Raw genomic sequence first — 23,608 nt, forward strand, 5'->3', positions numbered from 1 at the left:
ACACTTATTAGTCTTGATATAAGTTCAGCATTTGATTCAGTAAGTTGGGACTATCTGTTTACCTTAATGAAGTGCACAAACTTCTCGGATGCATTTGTAAATCTAATTGAACATTTATACAAAGGAACGTTGTCTTATATTAAGGTAGGAACATATGTTTCACAAAAAATACCCATTCTTAAAGGTACAAAACAAGGATGTCCACTTTCTCCACTATTATTCACTTTAGTAATGGAGCCTTGGGCTAATTTGATCAGAAACAGTACTGACATAGAGGGTTTTGAAATAGATGAAAATACAACATCCAAAATTCAACTTTTTGCAGATGATGTTCTAATTACATCAGCAGGATCTAATTCTTCTATACAGTCTCTGTTTGATAACATGATGAATTTTAAAAGTATTTCTGGTTTAATATTCAATGAAGAAAAAACTAAAATACTACCTATATATACACGAAAAAATATTCTCATTAGAGATTTTACTAAATATGTACCCAATTCAGGTCATATAACTTATTTAGGTATAATACTATCTAAAGATATTAAATCTATTATATATAATAATTATAATACCTGTTTTCTTAATATACAAAATCTTTTAATACCTGGAATAATATGTTTTTACTATGGAGGAGAGACTTACAATTATTAAAATGATAATATTCCCCAAGATTTTATACTTAATACAATCAATAATACTTCCACCTACAAAAATAATTATCAAGAAACTGAACACACTAATGTTAAATTTCTTATGGGCACCTAATAGACCTAGGATTGCATTAAAGAAACATACTAATAGCTGGTCTCAAGGGGTATTTCTTTTCCAGACTTTAATTTATATACTATCTCTTCTATTGTAAAAGTTATTACTTTATTAATAGATCAGTCATATGTCACAAAATGGAAAGATTATTGGGAGCTAATTAGTATACACTTCATGAAAATCTCCTTAACACATAAAAATATGATTGTAAATAACTCCATGTTATGGTTACTAAAGGAATTTTGTACTTCACCTATTACACCTAAACATATGGTTTGTTACCCATTAAATATTATTATTAGTTATCGTAACTTTATATTCATGCACCCTAAGTATAGGGAATGGAATTTTATTGTATTTCCTATAATGTATACTCAGGGTATGCTTTTGTCATCTACTTCTGAAGGAACTCATTTAGCTATAGATAATGATCTAAAGTACTGGTATCAGTTGATATCTGATAATAAAGTTAAAAATCTAGATTTCTTAAAACAAGAATTTGATCTAAGAGAAACTTGCTGGTTAGAGGTTCAGACCTTTAGACAACATCTCATTGATAAAATAGATTTAATGTCTATAACTGTTAAAGAATCTATTCCAACACTGATTGATTACTTGATATTAAATTTACAACATAAAGTTTCTGATAAAGGTAAACTTTCATACATACATAAAGTTATCAGACAAGAAACTTTTTACAGTGTAGATTCATACTGGAATTATTTCACTTCTATTAATGGGGACCCACCAGATCAACAAGATAAACAATATATATTGGAATCTGCTTATAGAACTACGTCTTCCATTGTCTGGAGAATTTATACATGGAAATTTTTACATAGATCTTTTTATACACCTTTGATGATGAATAAAATAAATAATAAAGATAATCTATGTAAGAGATGTAATGTAGAAATTAATGCTGACTGGGCTCATATGTTTTATGACTGTATAAAATTGAAAGAATACTGGAAGTCAGTTAATGAATTTTTGCAGGCTCTTTTTACAGATAATTTCATGATTTCTAAATCTCTTATATTATTCAACACACCTGTACCTCAAAGTGTTAAAAAGGTTACGCTTCCCTTGTTATGGTCTATTCTAGCAGTGGCTAGGAAAATAATAACTAGAAATTGGATTTCAGATACACCTCCTTCGTTCAATGAATTTAAAAATGTTATGAATATAGTGTGCCATATGGAAATAAACACAATTAGGACTAGAACAAACAGAAAAACATCTTATTTTATTGTATGGGATAATTTACAAAATTTGTTAAAAAAAATTTAATTTCAATAGCATGGTATTTTAGTTTAATTAATTGATCTGATTGTAGTGGATGTCTTTGTAAATACTTTAGTTGTTTTGTTGAATATTATAATAATACCTATTTTTAATTACTTGTATAAAATTGTTATGATATTTCTCTTATATGTTAAAACAATAAACCTGTTTTGAAAAAAGAAGTCAGCCCACTACAAAGTGCTAAGGTAGCTCCCCTGATATAAACTACCAAACTAGTGCTCCCTGCCCAAGAAGGAAACTACCCTGCTGAATACAGTTTTCAGAAGTCAGCCCACTACATAGTGCTAAGGTAGCTCCCCTGATTTAAACTACCAAACTAGTGCTCCCTGCCCAAGAAGGAAACTACCCTGTTGAATACAGTTTTCAGAAGTCAGCCGACTACAATGTACTAAGGTGGAAAAGTATTACTGTTATCCTTTTTAAACTGTAAGCTGCTGACTGGGGTATAAAGCACCTATAATATTGCCCTCATTACAAATTGGCTAATTCTAACTAAAGTGTAGTATACCCCTGCCCCCTAGCTATTGTAGTCCTAACCTTAAATCAACCCTATATTTGTATTACATATAGGACATTTACCAAAGATTTTATCAAGAAGTTAAAAGATTTAGAACTAGCAAAATTAAGTGATGTAAAATGGAGTAATTCAGGGCTAAACCACTTACCTTACAGCTCTAGGAAGCCCTAGGACACCTTGTTAACTGAATAACCCTGCTGTGTTCGCTCCCCTCCCTGCCCCCTATTTCCACCCGCCCCCACTAACACTACATTTATAGCAAAAAAGCCACTCCCTTGTATACTAGAGCCTATGAACTTTCATCTGGGTTATTTTCACCACACCCCCATTCCTCTATCTGCACTTTACTAGCACCTATCAGCCTTTGTCTTTTTCCCACCCCCTTCCAACACAGTTAGTTCCACCCTTCTCTTCTGGTGCTGACTCACCGAGAAAACTATTCCTTGACTCACTAATGGTATCCCTAACAATGATTTACTCCACTACTACTCCTCCTGCTGATCCCATACCTCCTTACTTTGTATGAAAACCAGTTTCTTATGGGAATTCAAGTCCCAAAGGGCCATACTATTACCCCAGATGTAAATCATCCCACCTTTAACCCTACTTTTAATACCAGGTCTTGCTCAATGTCTTGTTCACTCTATCACCTCACTAACCCCTGGCACACAGCCATAGATCAAGACACTACTACAGACTGATAAATAAAATCCTGAAGCTCATCACTAAGTACAGACTTAGCCTAATACTTGGTGGTGATATTTTCCCCAACTGTGGCCCATCCACTTCTGAAACATAGCAGAAAAACAACGACAGTGGGTTCACCTGGGCTGGCATCCCTGAAAATACAAGTTCAGTAAAATCCAAGTACAAAGGATGTACCAAAATCTCGATATCCTTTTAATGTAAAAAACAAACAAAAACAACAAAACAAAATAAAAGTCCCTTTGTATTCATACGATAAGCGCTTTCGATAAAAATCTTCCTCAGATTGTAATAAAAATATGGGACTGATGTTCATTTTAAATAGTGTAACATTAAGTAACCATCCAATCCATGGACAGAAGAAAAGTAGTTTGAACCAATCAGTCATAGTGCTGTTCCACTTAATTTGCATGTACGGAGTCAAATCAGTTTTTTGCCATTTAAGATGCAAATTCATAATATGCAAATTAAGCATATGTTGTATCCAATCAACATTTCAGAAATAAAACGGCAGCCGATATGACAATACTTACCAGACAGACTGCTGTAAAACTGTTGCGTCTGTTACATAAAACTAAAAAATGTCATTGGAATTCTTCCTATGATAATATCTTCTCAGAAAAACTGTGTTCGTTAAGTAAAACAGGCACGGTTGTTCAGCAATTCTTAAGGATAGATCATCCAATCCACAGATGAAAAAAGGCACTGTAGGCCAATCATCCATATAGTTGCTTCACCTAATATACATATGTGTAAACATTATGTTCTACTCTTTGCCGTCATGATTTCAAAAGTACCGTTTCAACATAAAATGTAAGTTTGGGCATAGAATATGACCAAACAAATATCCCTAGTGGTATGTGATATGTAAATAAATCATATGCTGTGTCCAATCAGAATTTCTGAAATACAGAAATGTAACAGCTGCCGATATGCCAATTATAAACAGACAGACTACTGTGATACTAATGCGTCTGTTACATAGGACTCAAATGTCTTTTTTCATCTGTGGATTGGACGATCAATCTTTAAGACTTGCTGAATAACCATGTTTGTTTAATCAAGGAATACAGTTTTTTAAGAAGCTAATATCATGGGAAGAATCTCAAATGATATAAGAATGACTTGATGGTTTGGATCTTAACTTTTGCCTGTTTGACTTAAAGATAACAGCTAGAAGCCTGTGGTATGTTTCAGCTGTGAGACCACACAGCGGTGGGAAAGAGCCATGTCCTTTCCACCACAAGCGTTACAACCTCAGTTAAAGTAAGGGGAGTTTTTCTTTTGTATTTCCTAAGGTTTCCATTTTCAGATTTACTAAAATGAACCGTAACAGTTTCACTATTGAGTATGTGAAATAGTAAGCATCTTGTGTATGTTTTTATATGGTGAACCATTCAGCTTGAGAGTAGAGTGTCCTTTTTATAGGACACAGCAATTTTATCACGTCTTACTTGTACATTATGTAAGAGGCATACATTTGAATTTTTCAAATATTTTTTTAGCCTCCCATGTTATGATGAAACCCATTTAAAGGGTACTGTGTTATAAACTTAAGGAATATTAAGTCTTGCTGAGGAATGGACAGTAGAGAAGAGAAGGGAACATAATTCTAATTATTTTCTGTTTCAGAGGTGGAAAACCAATGTCACATTGCGGCCACTGTCTTATTGCATATGCCTTTGGAACTGTCTGACAGACATGAGTTCTTGTGTGTTGTACAGCTAACAGTAAAGCTCAGACAACATTGCTTACCTTTGTGAAATCTGGAGTAGGCAATATCAGACTTCATCACAAGCAGGCTCTGGGTAGTGATGATGATGATGATGTTTGTTTTTTTAGCTTCTCCACTTTCAGGACATTTGTCTTATATGGTTCTAATGCACTGCTGTAGAATAGCGCCAGTCCATGAGAATAATAGTGTAGAACACCCCAGACCAGGCCTTCATGCCCACACTGGATCTAAAGGAGGCTTATCTCCATATCCCCTTAAAACCCTCCAACAGAAAATTCTTACGTTTTACTGGACCCTACTCTCATTTTCAGTTTGCAGCCTTGCACTTTGGTTTGTCAACTGCGCCCAGGGTATTCACAAAATGCCTAACGCCAGCCATTGCTTACTGCAGGACCCAAGGTGTCCAGATCTATCCCTACCTAGATGACATTCTTCTTCTAGCAGAGACAGAAGCCCTCCAACATCATCTCAGGTACTCCACCACCCTTCTTCAAAACATAGGCTTCACCCTCAACTTAAACAAACCCTCCTTGCTCCCACAGCAAGACAAAGTCTTCCTGGGCTACAGAATCAGGACAGATCTGATGCAGGCCTTCCTTCCCCAGGAAAAGGTACACTCCCTCTCCACTCACTTTCAAAACCTTTTACTAGAACCCCAGATTTTTGCAAGGCAATTCCTGCAACTCCTGGGACTAATGGCAGCCACCATTCCTATGCTTCCCTTAGCAAGAATGCACATGCGGAAGTTCCAGTGGTACCTCAAAAACGTGTGGTCACAACACCAACACTTCTTGGAAAAACAAATTCCCTTTCTGCCCTGTCTCAAATCAGAACTAAGCTGGTAGATTCAACAAATCCTCCACAACCTGGGATTACCTCTCCAAATCCCCTCCCTAACCCAATTCATGCACACAGATGCATCAGACCTAGGGTGGGGAGCCACCTGCAAAGGCTTCAGAGTTCAGGAGGCATGGAATCCTACCCTTCATAAGAAGCATATCAATGTCAGGGAAATGACTGCAGTTCTTTTGACCCTGAAGGCTTTTCTTCCTTCCCTCCACCCAGGCCCCCTTCTAATATTCACAGACAACACCACAGTTATGTGGTATCTCAACAAACAAGGGGGGACCAAAGCCTACCTCCTTTGCAGAATAACTCTACAAATTTGGGACCTTGCATCCAGATGCAACTTGTCCCTGTAGGCCTCTCAGGACAGCAAAGAAGGAGATATTAGGCTTAGTGGGAAGTAGCTAGTGCTACGGAACCCCTTCAGATATTAAGACTGCTGCTCAAGGCATACTGAAATCTTCAGCAGTCAAACTCTGTCTCTATAATGTAAAAAAACAAAAAGAAACAAGGCTAACATCTTGTTCTGATGATGTCCTGTAAACCTATGCAACTAAATATTTGTAGAGTACCGCTTGGGGGTCCACAGCACTAGCTACTTCTGACTAGGCCACCCCAACATTCTAGCAGTTCAGTAAGTGCACCCCCAGGATAATAAAGAAAATTAATAAAGATATTTTTAAAAAAACACCCTGTGTTATATTTACACCCATTCATTTATTTTTTTCACTGTTCTGCCCAAACCTCTCCAGATAGATTGGCTCTGCACTCTCGCGGTCTGGTTCATTCACTATTTCACAGAATCTATCCTAACTCTGTCCTCCCAACTATCCAATAAGAACCATATACATATAGCTACCAAATGCTCAGATAACATCCCCTCCTTCATTCTTTCACCCGTTCCCACTTTCACAATTAAAAAACTCTTCCTAAAACTGAAACCAACCACCCTTGCAGCAGATGGTGTACCTGCAAGCTTCCTAAAAATTGCTGCCAAATCCCTATCTTACCCAGTCTCTGTCCTCATCAACCGCTCCATAAAGGAAGCATACATCCCCCAACTCTGGAAAGTTTCTTACGTTATTCCTCTTCATAAAGGTGGCACTTCTTACGACTTCTCAAATTACTGTCCTGTTGCCATTCTTACCCCCCCCCCCCCCTTATCTAAACTGCTTGAAAAATTTATTCACTGTCAAGTTATGAAATTCCTTAATTCACACAATCTTCTCTCCTCCACACAACATGGCTTCCGGCAAAATCATAGTACAACAACTGCCCTTCTGTCTTTCACCAACTTAGTCAACCTACATAGAAATAACAATAATTTTGTATCTGCAATATTTTTAGATCTCTCCAAAGCATTTGACATGGACTCACACTCCAAACTACTAGACACCCTACCCTCCCTATCTTTTGCCCCTTTTACTGTTGAGTGGTTTAAAAGCTATCTGTCACACAGGCAGCAATTAGTCCATTGGCAAGACACACAATCTCCTTTACTCCCAACTACGATAGGCATACCACAAGGCTCGATATTAGGCCCACTTCTTTTCTCCATATTTACAATCTACACACCGCCACTCATAGTATGCTGATGATTCGACTCTCATCTGCTTTGCTCCAACCCTTTCCACTCTTCAGCAACTCACTCGAGAATTTTTCAGTTCTGTGGAAAGTTGGATAACTGATATCCAACTAATCCTAAACCTCCAACAAGACCAAATTGCTACTTTTCACCCCCAACAAATCTAAAGCTACCCCTCTATCCTTTATAATCTCATCCAAAAATGGCACCATCATATCTCCCTCTGAACACCCCAAACTTCTTGGTGTCAAAATCGACAATAACCTCCTCTTTGACGTCCATATCTCACAAACTGTAAAAAAGATCCATAAAAAAATGGGAACCCTGTACAGGCATAAACAATTCCTCTCACATCAGGCACAAATCACTCTAGCCCAAACTCATGTATTGTCCACCCTAATGTATGCCACACCAGTTCTCACCCTAGTCAGAAAGCATGATCTTGCCAGACTGGAATCATGCTATAATAAAATTTCCAGGTTTGCTTATAACTCTACTTTCCGAACCCATCACTGTGAATCTCTAAGGGGGCTAAAATGGTTAGAACTTCCCCAGCTACTCATTTTCCATCAGTTAGTCATTGCCTATAATGTAGTCAGATATCCCAAGAAGACCCCAGCACTAAGCCAGTTACTTTTTCTGTACAATACAAATCGTCCTCTCCGCTCTACTGATAAATCACTCCTCTGTATCTCTAAGGCCAGTAACAATGCAGGAAAGCTCTATTTTCCCATACCATAGCTCAAACCTGGAACAACCCCCCCTCTCTTACTTCTGCTCCCATTAACGCATTTCAGAAACGCACTCAAATCACATCTTATGAATAAATGGCTATGTCCCTGCATTACATAAATTCACAGCCTCAGTATACTATAGACAGTCCTTCCCACCATATCTACTGTAAACATTTTACGGTTAAGTATCTTACTGTTGACTAATATGAATGTTTTACCATGTGAATTTATTTTTTGTATCCCATCTTATAGATTGCTGTTATAAGTATGATTGTATGTGACTTTTATCCCTGTATTTTATCTCACTTGTCGCTAAAAATATTTGTTGTTTAGGTAGGATTGTATGTGACTTCTTATCTCTGTACTTTACCTCACTGATCGTTGATATATGTGGTTTGTACTATCTTGTTTGATCATAATGTCACTGTGGAGCTTTTCTCCCCGGGCTTCTGCTGGAAATGGACCTGTGTCCAGTCAGAACATCCCAGTTAACAAATGTAAAATAATAAAATAAAAATAATATTCTCAGCAGAACATCCTTTCTACAACACGAGTGGATGTTGAACAGAGAGACCTTTCTAGACATTACCCATCTGTGGGGCACTCCTCAAGTAGATGTGTTTGCCTCCCTCCAGAACAGACAATTGAACAATTTCTGTACCAAGGATCACTTCCCACTTGCTTGGCGAGTAGATGCCTTCAGCATTCTATGGAAGAGTATGTTTCTAAACGCTTTCCCGCCCTTCCCTCTTATCTAGAAAGTCCTACGGAAAATCAGGAAGGACAAACCAAAAATCTTGTTGGTGACCCCCTACTGGCCAAGGCAACACTGGTTCCCCCCCCTAATTCTCTTACTAGCCAAGGGCAATCATCACAAGTTACTCCACAAGGTGGACCTACTCACACAACAAAGGGAACCCTAATCCATCCTCACCTCCAGATGTTAGCACTAACACTGGGTGATAAACTTCTAATCCCTTTTAGACACCACTATTCAGAGGATGTGCTTACAGTCTTGAGGGAGGCCAGGAAACCTGCTAATAGAAAATCATATTTATTCAAATGGGAGAGATTTTCCAAATGGTGTCTATATAAGGACAGGGACCCCAGCCATGCAGAGCCCCCCCCCCCCAGTCCTGCCTTGTGTGTGTGAACTCATTAAGGTTGGCCTTTCTTACTCTATTGAAAGTACACCTTTCAGCCATTTCTGCTTGCCTGCCTCTAGATCCCCCCTTGCTATCCAGGCTAGATGTAAAACTTTTCTTGAGAGGGGACTTATATATCAGACCACCTAGAAAACCCATACCACCACCCTGGGATCTTAACTGTGTCCTGGAAAAACTAACACTGGCCACTTCGAGCCAGCTAGCAATGCTTCTTTACAACGTTGTGCATGGAAGACAGTACCATTGGTGGCCATCACTTCTGCTTGGAGAGTGTCAGAGTTACAGGCTCTCATGACCTGCCCCCCTACACAACATTCCACAAGGAAGGATGACCTTATGTACTAACCCTTCCTTCATGCCCAAAGTGATCAACGACCTGTCCTTAAACCATTCTATCCACTTACCTACCTTCTCCCCCTCTCCAACTAAAGATAGTGAGAGGATTCTCTATTCTCTGGATGTACACAGACAACTGAGATTCTACCTAGACAAAACTAAGTCCTTCAGAAAATCTAACCAACTGTTTGTCTCCTTCCATCCCAGGACTCTGGGCAAGGCAGTCTCCAAGCAAACTATTTTGTCTTGGATCAGAAAATCCATTTCCTTCTGCTGCTCACACCATGGCAAGCACTTACCCTGTGGAGTGAGAGCTCATTCCACCAAAGGCATGGCTACTTCCAAAGCCTTCCTCAAAGGGTTGGATACAGCTCCTATTATGGAAGCAGCCACCTGGTCCACTATTCACACCTTCACCAAACACTACATACTAGACCAGGTCTCCAGAGCCAGGACAGGTTTTGCAAGAGCAGTCCTGCAGGGATCCCTGGAGTCTTCCACTTCTACCTTCCCTCTAACTAGGCTGTGGTACTCTCCCACGCTAAGAATACTGCAACATAGGAATAGAAGGACATAGAATAGTTGTGTAAAATCTTACCATAACCATAGATGTCCTTCTCTTCCATGTTGCAGTATTCCTTTCCTCCCTCATTCCCCCTGAATTAAGTTTGGACAATGGACATAGTTCTTAGGCACTAGGAACCTCTACCTTTCACCAAGAGCAACTAACCAGCATATGACAATTGACACTTCTAATTGACATCACTTTTTGATCTCTTTGGGACTGTATGTCTGGCCTTCAGATTCTGAGGTCTGTGCGTGCAGATGTCACATTTGAGGTCCCTGGTTTATGGCCCTACGTATGATGTCCCATGCCCTACAGCAACCAGGCTTAAACTTTTGTATAGGAGTCGACGTTTGGGTCTCTTGAGGTGGGAAATCCCACACTAAGAATACTGCAACATGGAAGGGAAGGACATATATGGTTATGGTAAGATTTCACACAACTATTCTTTTCCAATAGATGTGCAGCAGTATTTTCTTTCCAAAGATGAGATTTTGATGGAAGATGGTGGTATCACAAAAGGTCCAAAAGTAATTGCTCCAAAATCTTTGCATCATGGCCACCCAGGAACTGATTCTTCCAAAAGAAGGGCGAGAGATCTAGTGTTCTGGCTTTCTGTATCAAAAGATATCAAGAAGGTACTTTCATCTTGTTCTTTTTGTAATAGTACTAAACTGCATCAGCAAAAAGAACCACTTCAGTTAAGCCATATTCCTGAACTACCTTAGTTGACAGTAGCTGCAGACGTTTTCAAGTGGAATGGTCAATATTACTTGGTATTAGTAGACTGTTACTCATATTGGTTCGAGATTGACCTACTTCCTAATCTCATGTCCAGTACTGTCAGTACTAAGTTGAAGAGGCATTTTTATGTCCATGGTAGTTCACACAGTGTCATTTCTGACAATGGTGCACAGTTTACAAGTCAGCAGTTCAAACGATTTGCTGAAATGTGAGTCTTTACTCATATTACGAGTAGTCCTGAGTACCTGCAGCCAAATGGCTTGGCTGAACGTGCAGTTCAAAGTGCAAAACATTTGTTAGAGAAATTGAAACAAGATAATACCGATGCTTTTTTTAATCTCCTAAATCTCAGAAACATTCCTTGTGATAATCATCTTGGTTTGCTTGTCCAGAGACTTATGTCACGACAAACAAGAGCACATTACCAATCAGTAGCAGTCTGTCTGTTCCATGTGCTAAAATTAACAAAGCTGTGAAAGCTGTTTTGTCCCAGAAGTCCTACTATGATAAGACTAGCAAACTGCTCAATCCATTAAAAGAAGGGGAGATGATGAGGATTCAGACAATAAAAAGTTTTGATCGGATTGGATTTGTGAAAAGTTTGTGTCAAGAGCTGAGACTGTACATTGTGGAATTGCAGGGAATGGAATTTTGGTGTAATCAGAGGCAGATATTACCGGTGTCCAAGACAGTGTTACATTATCTTGCCTGTAATAAAGACTCTAATTCTGAGAGTGACTTATCCAATGTTCCAGTACCAGAGGACATTGCAGCAGATATATATCACTGTTCCTGAGAATAACCCTGAGAGTCCTAAAGCAGAACAATCACCAGTGATTGTCCCTGTTGCTAAACCCAGTCCTAACTATTACATTACAAAACCAGGTTGCATTTCTAGACCTAGTTCCAGATACACGGCAGCCTGGACATGAATGTTGTTTTGTTTATTATTGTCTGTATAATTTGCCTGCCTATTGAAATGTCATTGTCAATGCAAGATAGCTCAGTAAAGAGGGAGGATGTAGATCAAAGTGTGCAATAAACCTTTAGGAAGCCTTCCAGTCATCAGGCCCATGCATATAAGTACTGAGTATGTGCAAGCAAGAGTGTCACTTTGTAGTGAGCAGCCAAGGTGTAAGCATGCATGTATGTAGTAGTCAGTCTGTTTGTTTAAGTTCAGTGTTCCTACCATCTGTCCTGATGTGTTTCTTTGTAATAAACTACTTAAAAGAACACCCAGCCTCATTGTCTTATTCATCTACACAAGACGAGCGACAAATATGACTTGCATTCTGCTGCAAGAGAAGTGTAACTTCCTCAGCTAGCCCCTATCTAGTGTTATCTGTTTCTTCAGTGTGATCTGCAGTGACATAAATAGTGCACCCAAGGTTCTATCACAAGTGAGGTACATATATGTATGTGCATCTTTATAAAATGTGCTCAAAAAAGCAAGCAATCTGATTGGCTAATAGGGGTGTGTAACTCTACAACTGCTTCTTCTTTCGGCTTTTCCCGGTTAGGGGCCACCACAGCGGAACTCCGGTCCGCTAATGATTGGCAGTAGATTTTTTTATGGGTGCTGAGGTGCCAGCTCGATGCCCAACCTTCAACGAAGGCACACCCATTCTATGCATGTCTTTCGAATGTCACTCGACCGTGGGGAGGACATGCAGACTCCACACAAGAGGCGCTCCATGTGTAACTCTACAACATAGCCCTAAAATGCTTTCCCAACAAAAAAGCAACTGTAACAAAAAGATTCTGTTTCCTAACTGCAGTACCACACTTCCTGGCACATAGGGTTTTGCCTGTTTGACTCATGCCTCTTAACAACCTAAATGTCTGATAATATCTGTTCAGTGTGTGCTCCAGCATGCATTATTGCTTAGATAATGTACATGTGTTTATATGTCTGTTTTACCCACACTGCATAGTTTTCCAGCTGCCTGGTCCCAGAGTGATGCAGTTAACCTTATTAGACATTACAGTCTACCTAAGGCATCTTTCCCCTGCTGACTTTAACATCCTGTCAGTAGATCATAGTTGTTGGGGTGTGACACCTGTCTTACTCCCCAATCCCACCCCGTGTGCATTGATAAAACACTATGATGTATAGTGCCATTAAGCACAATAAAGTTTTTGTCCACAGATCAGAGTTCTTGTACCAGTCTCATCAAACTCTCAACCCCACTCCTGTGGAACTTTCCAATTCCAGAAAGTAGATCTCATGGCTCCTGAGCTTACAACAGGTGGATTTTTATCTACTGCACTAAGTGTTTTTTGAAGGAACAGAGTGATATAGTAATATACTAAAAAAACAAAAAGGTTCCGAAACTAACACTGCTGAAGGTAAAACAAAAAACTTTAATGCACACAAAAGAGAGTTAGCTCTTTCACGGTGTGCTCTCACCGCTTCATCAGACTTTTTGTTTTTTTAGTAGTTTCTTGTTATTGTACCATTCTTTTTTTATTCTCAGTATATTTTTTTGCACTTTTGATATAGTAATATACTAGTAACAGTGTACAGGGCAAGAGGGTATGTTTGTCACAGCTGATGTGCTTAACTCTTATGTAAGGAATGTAATGCTCAACAAATTATGATTTAGATCAGCAAATCACAAATGACTTGTGCTTTTGTCTGCAAAATCATCTGCAGCCTCAGATGTAGCAGTCTCCCCATTCTAAGGAGAATGCAACAGATCTGCGAGTGACAGAAAAATGTAAATCTCCAGGTAACTGTAGATTAATGTAATATTGTATATTTTTATTCATTTTTAATAAAGTCAGAATTCCTAAAACATTGCTGTTATCTGACCTTATTTAGTGTAGATGCAAATATCACTAAAACTGATGGAAATTACCAGTCTTCAGAGGGCCTTATTATGCCAGTAAAGGGATTTCTGCCTTAAATATTGTCAAGTACTGAGTTATATCTTTTTTGTCGAGTTATTTTTGATATGGGACATGGAAAACATTTTACCCTGAAGGATAGGGCATTAGTATAATCAATGGTGAAATGATGAGAAATGTTGTATCTTCAGGTCTCCAGAAAGAAACAAAGCATCTCCGCGAGGTATAGCAGAAGGTAGCGTTGAGCCTGTATCACCAGTGGACAGAACAGCAGAGTCAGAACAAAACAAAGCTGCTGTATTCGCCATGATTTGCAGGGATGGAGAGCAGGGAGATCAAAGGTATGATATAGAACCTTGGTCAAAAGTAAAAGTAAAGTTTAAAGTCCTACCTGTTCAGTGTAGTGACGCACTGTAACTTCATGAATGTTATGTGACATATTGGGCATTTCTTCCTAGTTCTGTCTAGGTCATGACATGTGAGTATCGGGGATAGTTACTTACACATCATGGTGTACCTGAGATGTAGAGGTGTATTGGCAGAACATGGCGGCTGATGAAATGTAATGATTTGTTTGGCTTATCTGCTTCTGTTCTGTGAATTTGATGTACCTAAGATGGAAAATAGGAAACTAAGGTGATGCATTGGTTGTCAGAGACAGTGTCAGTAATAACTTTAAGTTACAGTCTGTTTTATGTATCTCATATTTTTAAGTAAGAAAATAAAACTGCTGATAGTAGCCTCCTTTTAGTCAATGGTTGGCTTTAACTTAAGTCATTTCAGTTTATTTACTTTTTTAGATACACCAACATCTTGCTGTTATTTGGAGAATTGACATTTAGTATAGAAAATGTGAATGCTAATGTATATGTTAATATTTTTTTATATTAAATTTGAATGCTTCAATCATTTGAAGTGCCGAGAGAAACGTCTCAGATACATATGGAAATGTAGCTTATGCATTAAAATATGTCTTAAGTTGTTATATTCTAGAATGTTTTCACTGTTGTGCGAGATACCCGAGTTCAAGTCTGATAGCAGCCAGTATTGTCCTGACAGTTTCTGTCATAATTTGTCTTTTATGTTACTTTTGCAGTGTTTTGCCTTATGGCTGTGTCTCACTTCAGCCTCCGGGGTATGTTTTTGTTCTTTATTTACAGGATGTGTTCACGGTCTCCAGGAAATGGTTGCCAGCCCCCTGCATTTTTCACTAAACTTACAGAGAACAACTCTGCCATTGTGAAATCAAAAAAGCAGGAAATGCACAAGAAGCTAAGCACAACCAGTGGAAGTGAGCCCGAATACTGTAAGAGAAACCTTTGTTTGATTAAAAAAAAATCAACTTTTCTCAACACTGAGTTGGCAGTACATAGGTATTTTATGGCTACTCAGGAGATGCACTTTCCTTGTAAATGATTTGCTTTCCCATTTTGTTAGACATTGCAGTGAAAGAAAATATTTTGCTTGCTGTAAGGTTCACTGCACTAAGTAAGCTTTGCATCTTACTGCTACAATTTTATTTCAGACTGAGTATCATGGTGTGCACACAGTGTTATACAAAACAAAATGAGTATTTGTTGCCTCGGCCACTTAAGAGATGTAACAAAGCATTCTGTCTATGCACCAGCTTCCTAGCATAGAGGAAGAAAGCCTCGACTGTGACGTAGACATACCATGTTCAGTTAGCAGCTGTGGTTGCTGTAAGAATTGGCTTACAGTTATTGATAAACAGAAATGCTTGTATTTAGTGTGGGCAGAGATGGCCAAGAGCACATCACTCATAGAAGTGTGAGACATGCTATCAGCAGATACCTGTTCTACATCAGTGCTTGTGTCTCAGAAAGACCGCAAACCATGGAAACAATAGTGATTTAAAAGAGAAAATCCCACAGCCTCAGTTCTAACTCCTCACCTATAGAAGCAACAGATGAGCTGTAGAATTTTCATTCATGAGAGAAGCCATGAGGATGGCACTGTTACTATGATACTCACAGGGACCGAGAGCAAAAAAAGTATTGTGTCTTTTAAATGCTTGTGTATAACAAGTGTCACAGCTTGGAATAAATTGTTAGCCCACATAGCCCACTGCTTTGATAACTGTTACTGTCCATTGGTCCTTCCTACAGTCCTACTTCTAGACCCCTATCTGCCAGTAAATCTCTACCCATAGTTTTCTGTATGACCATTGTAAGTTAGTAGACCACAGGACCCTGGATCTTAGGTGATTAAGTGTGCAGAGGAGGTTATAGGATGTAAAAGAAATTTTGCTTCATAGCCAGGTGCATGTACTGCCCTAGTACATCTGTATCATGTACAGGCTGGACCAGAACTTGCTGCATGCATTCTCTGTACAAATGCAGTCTGTATTCTGTCAATGTATGTAATTCATATAGTGACAGTACTCTGATGAGTGAATCTAAAATGCTGGGACAGTTATAAAAGGGTATTTATGGATTTGAACCTGTGAGTAATATAGGTGATAAAATGATAGTGCTTAGACTTCCCAGCCAGAACTGCTTATAGAGGGGACTTAAAGAGGTGTCGACTGGTCCCTGTAGACAGAGATCACTCATGAAAGGAATTTTAAGAAAAGTCACTTATGAAGTAATAAAAACGTGTTTCAAGCAGCTTTTATAGTTTCTTGGTGTTGCACTGTTATTCCAGGCTGTTATACATTTTTCTTTTAGGCAGTTACCCTGTTTTTAAACTATGTTTTCGTACACATTTTAATGCAAAATATTGAATGCTTAGCCAAGTAAGCGGTACCCATTCATCTCAGACCCTCTTTAACTATGATCTGAGAAGTTTCAAAACAGAATATATAGTCTCTGTAGAGTAGTCAGTCAGTTGGCATGTAAGGATGGGAAGAAACTGGAGTACCTGGAGAAAAGTTAAACAGACATGGGGAAAACATGCAAACTTCTTGTTGTCAGTGATTGGAGGTAAGGACTGCATATAGGGAGTGTTTAAGCAGAGAACCAAAGAAAATTAATGTTCAGCACCAACGGTTCATATGCCAGAACATTACTGTTACTGGAATAAAATGATGCCATTGTATCAAAATTCAGGCATTCTGTTTATCCGAGGTGGTGTTCTTAAATGTGGTTTGCACTGTCTGTGATGAAAATTAAGTTGCAGCTGTAAATTAAATGTTTCAGTTATAAACTGCGACTTGTGCTCATGCTGTGTTCCTGTAAATAATGTAGCCAACAAATAATTATGTCTTGATTCGGTAAACAGTAAGTTTTTTTCACCAGTATTCTAATTACCACATTATCAGAATTCCTGTAATTCTTGAATACCATGCGTGTCAGTGGTCATCCAAGTTCTGTTTTGATCTAATAGCAAAATTAAATACAGTCTCTAAATTGATATTTTACAAGTGAAACAAAAACATTGAGTGTTTCCCCGTAAAAGGCCTGCTGCACAAGTCAAGGCTAAAGAGGTGCAGGGCAGGTAGGTATCAAATATAACAAACATTACACTTTGAAGCAGTCAGGGGCTCTGTGTCATTTAAGTATTACAAAATGTTTGTTGATAAGCTGCTCAGTGCTGGTAACATCTCCAAATACTTAAACTTGCAAAAAGATAACTCAAATTCTGGGAAACCATATGCTTTATTTTGTTTTTCAGACTGATAAATAATATGTAGTCAAATTTTTGAAAATTATTTCCATGTATTGTAATACAGTAGGCAAAACTGAAAATGTGCATGAATTGAAATTGATCCCCCCCACCACCACCAGCACCACCAGTTTGCTGTTCATAAAACCATTGAAACTCTTGTATGTACGTAGGGGATATACAAAAAATGTTATGGATGTGTGCCTGACTGCTTTTCCCACAGTTTATATTCTTAAGGGTGGAGAAGTTTTGTGATCTGATTGTCCTACATTTTCCCCTTATATAAAAATGCAATGCTTAGAGAGAAGAGGCTGATGTTCTTCAGAATTGCATTACCTTTTTGCATGCGTATTTCTCTGTTTTGCCAGCATCTGCCCGTTCATGTATTCATCCATTGTGGGATTTCTGCTCTTTTGTTTTCTTCTCAGATACAGGTGTTTTTGACTGAAACTGGACTGATGAAGGAGGAGCTAGTAACACTTTGCACTGCAGAATGTTCTTCCTGTAATGTTTAGATTTTCTCTGATACTTTCTGATGTCCAGTTCTGTTGTTTGGCTGAACTGGCATGGAAGGTGAAAAAAGGCTTAACAGACCACTTTTTTAAACGTTTATATGCAGCTGTATCAGTACAAGAGTACATGTGTCAAAACTGCAAGGTGAATTGAGCATAGTAACATTAACTTTTTGGTTCCACTTTCTTTGTTATGTTTTAGATATTGCACAGCCTGGGACAGAAATATTCCACATGTCTGCTACAACAGGTAACAAATATGCTCCTCTGAAATGCTTCTGGAAACTCATTCTGTTCCAGTCTATTTAAACAGCATGTTGTGTGGCTCCAGATAGTAGCTTCTGTTTATTTTACTTTTTGGCATTATGTTATGTTCCGTTAAAGTTAACATTTCTTGTTTTAGTATTGCAGCATGGTGTTTCTAAGTTGTTTAGCAGTGCGACATAGCTGTTCATATTATAATGTCAAAGTCAGGTTTGTTTCATATAATGGTTTGTGAGCTGGATGTCTCTGTAAAAAGAGATCAACTCCCTCTGCCAGTTATTCCATTTGTGCAGAAGGTCTGGACCTTCCCTGTTACAGTAAAGTAGTAGCTGGTCAACTTAGATGTTCATTGCAAGAGCCAGTATCAAAGGTCTGGTGGAAGAAGCCAAGATGGATATGCAGGGGGTACAAATTTGAACATGTGGCTGTTCATTTTTGGTGTGGTTTAATATCATTTGCAGCCTGGTGTTTTTTCCTATGAAGTAGTGGGCAAGTTGTGTATAACAGCTGTCACTAAAAACCTTTGCTCCCCCTCATCCATTCACAGCTTCACTTCACCTCACAAATAAGGGAGCATGTGTGTTAGTTTCTGCAAATGTTTAGATTTTTCCATTGTCAGTTCTGTAGGCTTTAGTTATACATTTACCTGAGTTGCTCATTATTGCACAGACACCCCCACAGATGTCAGTAATTTGCTGATTCACACAGTAATATTTAATTCCACAGTGCTCACACCTGCTGAGGTACTGGGCATGTCTGCAATATGGAAAATATGGAAAATAATTCAAACTGATTGAGCGTTAATGATGCATAATAGAAGACCACTTTTTATTGTGCAGTTTCCACAGATTATTAGGTAGCAGATGTTTCCTATTTAAGAGGCTCGTTGAATGTAGGCTTACCACTTACTATAAATTGTAAGCATCAGCATGTTTGATAACCTGTGTGCATGTGTTGTAAGGTATATGCACATTACCTGGGTGTGACGTTTGTCTCATGTAATTAAGCCTCAGCTCAGCTTAACAACCTGCAGTAGCTGTAGCTTGTATAGTGCCATTGCTTGTATTTATTCTGTTTTTTTTTTACTTGTGTGGAAACAGGCTGTCAGCATAGTTTCTGATTCACAAAGCCATGGCTTTATGGAATGTGCTATGAGACATGCTATGAGACACATTGCAGTAAAATATGGGATCTCAAATGTTTGGGATTTTGTACTTAAAGTTGGTTTTGTTTGGAAACAATTCCAAGCAGACTTGATTACATTGTCCCTCATGATGTAGCCCTCTGTTTTCTCCCATTTAACAATATATCCACCCATTTTTCTTAGTTTTAATTCAATTTCCAGCAGCAGCCTGAAGTGGGAATTGGCCAGATACGTTGGTGAACTTCAGGTACACTGTTTCTGCTGGTTCTCTCCTTGTCATAAAACTCGGTAAGATTTGACCCAACAGTGTCTTCTGGCCCTGAAACCATGCTAGTAGTTTGTTGTCATGGGGGTTTTTGCTGTAGGAAAAACAGTCCATTTTTCCTCTGGATTCTGTCCATGACACTGCCTGCTACTGCTGTTAGATTAACATGTTTGTAGCTCTTTGGATTTCCTTCCCATTTATAAAAGGGTGTTGCTGTTTTGTAGTCCTCAAGCACTTCTGCAGCAGCCAGTGATATACTGAAATCTTATTTCAGGGGCTCTTCCAGTATATAGGTCAGATTTGATAGTACCATGGGAGAGAGCACAAATAGGATGATGATACAGTGGAGTTTCTCCACTTGCAGTTCACCATAGACAAAGTCTCATACCATATCCTAGCAAGGGCAGCCTCTGTGTCCCTAGAAACTTGGAGCTAATACTTAGACCTTGTGGAGGCACTCACTCTTCAAACAAATACCCTACTCATGGGGAACTTTAATTACCCCTCCTTAGAGTGGGAAACCTACATGGCCTCAAATTTGCAGGCACAGAGATTCATGGGTTTGTGAACACAAGTACCCTTGACCAGATAGTGCACACACCCAGTAGAGGTCCTAACATCCTGGACTTGGTATAGGTGGCTGCCCCCCAGTGCCACATCCTCACCAGTGAGGTCTGATCACAAAGCTGTCTCCTTCAAAATAAAAATCGATTTGGTAACCCTAGTAAACCTTGTAACAGTTAGGAACTTTTCTAAAGCAAATTACATTTTATTAAGCGATAGTTTGTCAGAATTCAGTGCACCTCCTAATTCAGAGTTCACAGCATCTCTGTGGAATTGTTCCCTGTACAACCATGTAAATGGCTGCATAGACCCTCTGTACCCAGCAAATGTGAGCCCAAAACTAACTCAAAAAACAAACCAAACTTTTGGACCCCTAATCTAGTCAGGTTATACAACAAAAGGAAAAAAAAATCATGGCTAAAATAAGGAAGGGCAACTCCTGTAAAGATAAGAAGTGTCTCATCAAACTAAACAAGAAACCAAGTGGATTAATTAAGTACAACAAAGCCAGTTTTGAGGTCAAGACAGCATACCAGGCAAAAGACAACCACAAGGCCTTCTATAGTTATGTTTGAAACCTCAAAGACAGCACATTGCAGTGTGCCAAGCTGGTGGTCAGTGGTGCCACTTTTCCATGAGCTGAGTGATATAGCTGACTGACAGATTCAAACTTTAACCCTCCTCACCTACAGCCATCTCCTAAGGAATACCAGCAAGCTTACCTCTTCCCAACTGTTAGGAGGGATCATGTCCTGGCAGCACTAACTTAGGCCAAAAACACAGCCTAAGTGGGCCTTGACAGTATCCCAGGATACCTCCTGTGTATCCTGAAACATGATCTATCAGGGCTACTGATTTTACTGTTTAACTATAGTTCCAAAACAGGCTTTGTGCCACAAGAGTGGAGGACTGTAACAGTCATCCCTCTTCTTGAGGATGGGCCATCGACAAATCCTGAAAACTAATACTGATTAGTCTGACTAGTCTTAGATGCAAAGCCATGGAACAAATTATAATGCAAATGATCAAGGCATAGACAGTCTTGCAGACATTGGATCCAACCCAGTTTGTCGTCATCAAAGGAAGGTCATGCCTGCTGAACCTGGTGAATTTCGTTGAGAAGGCCACAAGACAGTGAACAAGGGGAAAATGGTGCATACTGTCTTGGCATTTGATACAATACCTTGTTCAGGCATTGTTGACAAACCTCACTGCATTAGGTATAAACCCCTATATAACAAATTGGATTGCCAGATAGCTTATAGATAGGACTCAGGAAATTAGTATCGGTGAGACCACCTCTACAAAGAATACCGGTCACCAGTGGGTCCCTTGGAGCTCCATGCTGGGGTCGCTTCAGTTTGGCATCTGCTTCTTGGAAGTTAGGGCTGTCAAGGGCCTCTGGCTGACCAAGTTTGCAGATGCCTGCAAACTAGGAGCAATCATAGTCTTCCCAAAACACTAACATCTTGCAAGAGGGTCTAACATAGACAAATGAATGGTGTCAAAGTCACGGTTTAAAACTCAATGTCAAGAAACACATAGTAGTACTTTTTGGAAAGTTGACCACCCAGGGAAGTTGCCATTGAAAAACACCCCTGTGAGTTGACCTGGTAGTTAGGGATTTGTGAACACATGTAGATAGTAACCTGGTCTTTGACCAACATGTGCAGTTGTTGAAGACCTCTTATATAGAATTCTATGATGGTAACAGTAGCCTGGATCACATCAGTGGGGAAGTGTCTTTTGTTTTATTAGGGTCAGTTCTAGATACAGCAGTGAGTTACAACAGCATTCCAGTTGGGAGATCCCAGGAACTTGGAAGTCTGGCTGTCTAGGCCTACACATTGAGACAGATTCAGGCCTGCATTTTGTTTTTGGCCTTACGGCAGCAGTGTTCACAGCTGCCTTAGCCACCCCCATAAGTGGATCATTTGTTAGATGCTGTACTGCTAGTAGCTGTAGGATCATTCTCCATGTCGAACCTACTCCCTATTTGGATCCTTGACAGTTTTCTTTGCATTGGTGGTATCAGTTGACATCTTGAAGATGTGCTACTTCCTCAGTCCCCCTCAGTGCAGTTTCTGATTTGGAGCACATTAATGAAAGCATGGGGAGGCTGCTTTCTATCTGCTCTCATCTCAGGTCTTTACAAGCCCTTGTAGAACTTGACAGCACATTGGTCTTCGTAAGCCGAGGGGTTGTGTTCATAGTGTTACAGGTCATCAAAGTATGTGTGAAGTCGAAGTGTCTTCTGATTAGACTAAATTGTCAGGCAGTAGTGTTGTATCTGCTGTCTGAATAAGTGTGTGCAGTGGGGGACACACTTCTACCTTTTTCTACAGGAACTGGGACTGACCACCAGCCAAGCCATTTTATTGGTTGCTACTCATATTACAGGGGAATTGTGTGCCCTGATAAATAACTTCTTAAACCCCTTCAGTGGAAGTGCTACTTCACACAGTTCTTGTATACGCAATCTTATGGCAATGTGGCATTCTACAGGCTGGCTTATTTACTCTCCAGAAGAACTTTGTATTGCCTACGTTTACTCCCTCTATCAGGGCAAGGGGGAATGGGCAGTATACACATCCCCATTAGAATTGGAAACTAGGGGCTTGTATGAATTCTGTGTTCCTCCTCATCCCTCATCTCTCATCTGTTGATAGACTTCCACACAAAAAAGCAAAGTCTTATTTTCCTCACCATGTGGTGACCAGGAGAGCCAGGTTTTAGGTCCTGCACATTTTGACCTCTCTATAAATAATTTTAGTTCAACACTGAGTACTCCATGCTGTGCCAAGATCACAATATCTGCCTGAGAGGGTGGTTATTCCACAAGTAAATATCCAGGGGACAGGTTTCACCAGGAATATACTGAGATGTCTTGAGGCTGTCAGGAAACCTTCACCCTGTACATCTCCGTAGCTAAGAGGGAATGGCTCCCTATTTAGGCCAAGAGAAATGTTCTTCCTCCACAGTCTGTAAATCTTCAGGTTTCCTTGGCTGATCTTCAGAATTGTTTTTGCTCTTGGCCTTATTTACACCATGGTCAAGGCAAACATTTCAGTCATCTTTGGAGTATTGTGATGTAGTGGAAAGCAAAACTTTGACTGTTGAAAGAGTTTCTGAAGGAGATTATTCATCTCCAGCCTTATCTGAAAAATGTGACTCTAGACTGGGGTTCCTTCCATGTGAAGTCTTCATGCCCCCCTGTATGTTAGCAGTGGTTTACTCCAGGTACTCTTGTTTCCTCCCAAAGACATGGTAGGCAGATTCAGGAACCTAAGCTAGTCCTAGATGTGCATGTGGTGTTTTTGTGGTACGTAAAAAAAGCCTGGCAATCTGCTTCAGTTACCCTCTTGCATGGTAAACTCCA

General features: G+C 39.4%; 1 protein-coding gene across 8 annotated transcripts in view; it reads left to right on the top strand.

Annotated features, from left to right (window-relative positions):
• The window catches only part of NCOR2 (nuclear receptor corepressor 2), a 3,277,114-nt gene that overhangs the window by 3,155,687 nt on the left and 97,819 nt on the right, over nucleotides 1-23,608 (top strand). For all 8 annotated transcript variants that reach the window (XM_044068530.1, XM_044068534.1, XM_044068533.1 and 5 more), the window contains 3 exons: nucleotides 14,048-14,197; nucleotides 15,017-15,162; nucleotides 18,195-18,242. In XM_044068530.1, coding sequence (XP_043924465.1) covers nucleotides 14,048-14,197; nucleotides 15,017-15,162; nucleotides 18,195-18,242 — 344 coding nt within the window. The remainder of the gene's footprint in view (nucleotides 1-14,047; nucleotides 14,198-15,016; nucleotides 15,163-18,194; nucleotides 18,243-23,608) is intronic.

The sequence above is a fragment of the Protopterus annectens genome, chromosome 4.part0, assembly GCF_019279795.1.
Source record: "Protopterus annectens isolate FY-2018-M chromosome 4.part0, PAN1.0, whole genome shotgun sequence".
Lineage (NCBI taxonomy): Eukaryota > Metazoa > Chordata > Ceratodontiformes > Protopteridae > Protopterus > Protopterus annectens.